Source organism: Zosterops lateralis, assembly GCF_965231275.1.
Source record: "Zosterops lateralis genome assembly, chromosome: 31".
NCBI classification, from domain to species: Eukaryota; Metazoa; Chordata; class Aves; order Passeriformes; family Zosteropidae; genus Zosterops; species Zosterops lateralis.
This window is the reverse complement of record NC_139791.1, coordinates 2479306-2481554: the sequence shown is the minus strand read 5'-3', so window position 1 is coordinate 2481554 and position 2249 is coordinate 2479306. Positions and strand designations below refer to the sequence as shown.

General features: G+C 55.7%; 1 protein-coding gene across 1 annotated transcript; it reads left to right on the top strand.

Moving 5' to 3' along the window:
- Positions 1–702: 702 nt before the first annotated feature.
- On the top strand, positions 703–1635 carry LOC310920742 (olfactory receptor 14J1-like; the record flags this gene model as incomplete). The annotated part of the gene is made up of 1 exon (XM_083880801.1): positions 703–1635. One exon carries the CDS (start codon positions 703–705, stop codon positions 1633–1635), a length of 933 nt encoding a protein of 310 aa, XP_083736927.1.
- Positions 1636–2249: the final 614 nt, after the last annotated feature.

Below are 2249 nucleotides of genomic sequence, written 5' to 3'. Positions count from 1 at the left end.
CCTCCTGTGCAGGCTGAGCACAGCAATGGGGTGTCCCAGCTCCCTCTGCCCCGGAGAGCTCTGGGCAGGGCAAGCTGGCAGGCTGGGAATGGGCTGACTCTGCCTGACTTTGGGAAAGGCAGGAGCCACTTTGTGTGCCAGGGATCCCTCTGCTCTCAGCAGTGTCTCCTGGCTTTCCAGGGTAACACGGGAGTGGAGCTGAGAAAGGTGCAAGTCCAGGACAGCTGGGAACAGGAGAGAGGAACAGAGCAGCTCCCCTCAGTCTGCACTAAGGCTCAGAAAATCCTCCTGCCTCACTGGACTCTCTGTTCTCCCCAGATGCAGCAGAATCTGTTCTTCTGACTCCTGCAATCCCTATCCCTTCACCCTGGCAGCTCCCATGCCTTAGGAGGAGATTCTTTGTTCAGATTCAAACACCAGGACTGGCCCCTGCCCTCACTGTTCTCCTGCACTGACTGAGGTCAGGGCGGACTCCCAGGTGTCCTGGAGGTCGAGGTCCAGCTCTTCACTGAACATTGGCCAGCAGCAATCAGGGCTTCAGCAACGAAGGTGAAGAAAGTTCTGCTAGACATAGACAAGGGAGAGGTGTTTAGTGGCAACGAGTGGTCAATGTGAAATGGCTTTGTCTTTTCTGTGAGAAATCCCCCCTCAAATGTCACTGTCTTTTCTCCTTCTCCAGTTTGGGATGTCCAGAGACAGCAAATGTCCAACAGCAGCTCCATCAGCCACTTCCTCCTGCTGTCATTGGCAGACACGAGGCAGCTGCAGCTTCTGCACTTCTGCCTCTTCCTGGGCATCTCCCTGGCTGCCCTCCTGGGCAACGGCCTCGTCATCAGCGCCGTGGCCTGCGGCCACCACCTGCACAGCCCCATGTTCTTCTTCCTGCTCCACCTGGCCCTCACCGACCTGGGCTCCATCCTCACTACTGTCCCCAAAGCCATGCACAATTCCCTCTGGGACACCAGGAACATCTCCTACACAGGATGTGCTGCACAGATCTTTCTGTTTGTATTTTTCCTTTCAGCAGAGGTTTCCCTCCTGACCCTCATGTGCTACGACCGCTACGTGTCCATCTGCAAACCCCTGCACTACGGGACCCTCCTGGGCAGCAGAGCTTGTGCCCACATGGCAGCAGCTGCCTGGGCCAGTGCCTTTCTCAGTGCTCTCATGCACACAGCCAATACATTTTCCCTGCCCCTGTGCCATGGCAATGCCCTGGGTCAGTTCTTCTGTGAAATCCCACACATCCTCAAGCTTTCCTGCTCCAAATCCTACATCAGGGAACTTGGGGGTTCTGTTTTCACTACCTCAATAGCTTTTGGGTGTTTTGTGTTCATTGTTTTCTCCTATGTGCAGATCTTCAGGGCTGTGCTGAGGATCCCCTCTGAGCAGGGACGGCACAAAGCCTTTTCCACCTGCCTCCCTCACCTGGCTGTGGTCTCCCTGTTCCTCAGCACTGCCACATTTGCCTACCTGAAGCCCCTCTCCATCTCCTCCCCATCCCTGGATCTGGCGGTGTCAATTCTGTACTTGGTGGTGCCTCCAGCTCTGAACCCCCTGATCTACAGCCTGAGGAACCAGGAGCTCAAGGCTGCAGTGTGGACACTGATCTCTGGACAAATTCAGAAACATTAAACCGCTGGGCAATTTCTGCAAATCACTTGTTATAAAAGTCATTCTTGATAGCACATGTTGATTTGCTTGTTGGGTATTTTTTCTGTTTTAGTTTTCACTGATGTTCACAACCAAGGCCATTGTTTGAGCCCTTTCTTTTGTTTCTCTCCACCTTTATTGTGGCCTAGACTGTGTCAATGAGGAGCTGTGCTCTCAGGAACTTTAAATGAATTAAAGGATGTCCCAGTAAGGTTTTCTCCAGAGATCCCCCTTTTGTTCCCCTCTCTGTCACTGCAGCAGCAATGTCTGTGTGCAGAGCTGGGGGCAGATCAGGGCTGGCACAGCAGCTGTGCCCAGCACCAGCAGCCCTTGGTGTTGCCAGTGCTGCTCCCGTGGCCCTCCCCCGCTGCCCTCCTGGCCCTGGTGTTGTTGTAGGGCCTGAGGGCTCTCGGGGCCGGGCACAGGGCTGGGGGTGGCAGTGCCGGGGCTGCAGCAGGGACAGGCCATGGGCACTGCTGGGGCAGCACTGATGCTTCAAGGCAGGGCCTGGGGGCTCCAGGCTCCTTGCCCAGGCTCTCTCCAGAACATGCCCAGGCCAAGGCTCAGCACAGAAAAGCCCCGTGAGCAGCCCCAGG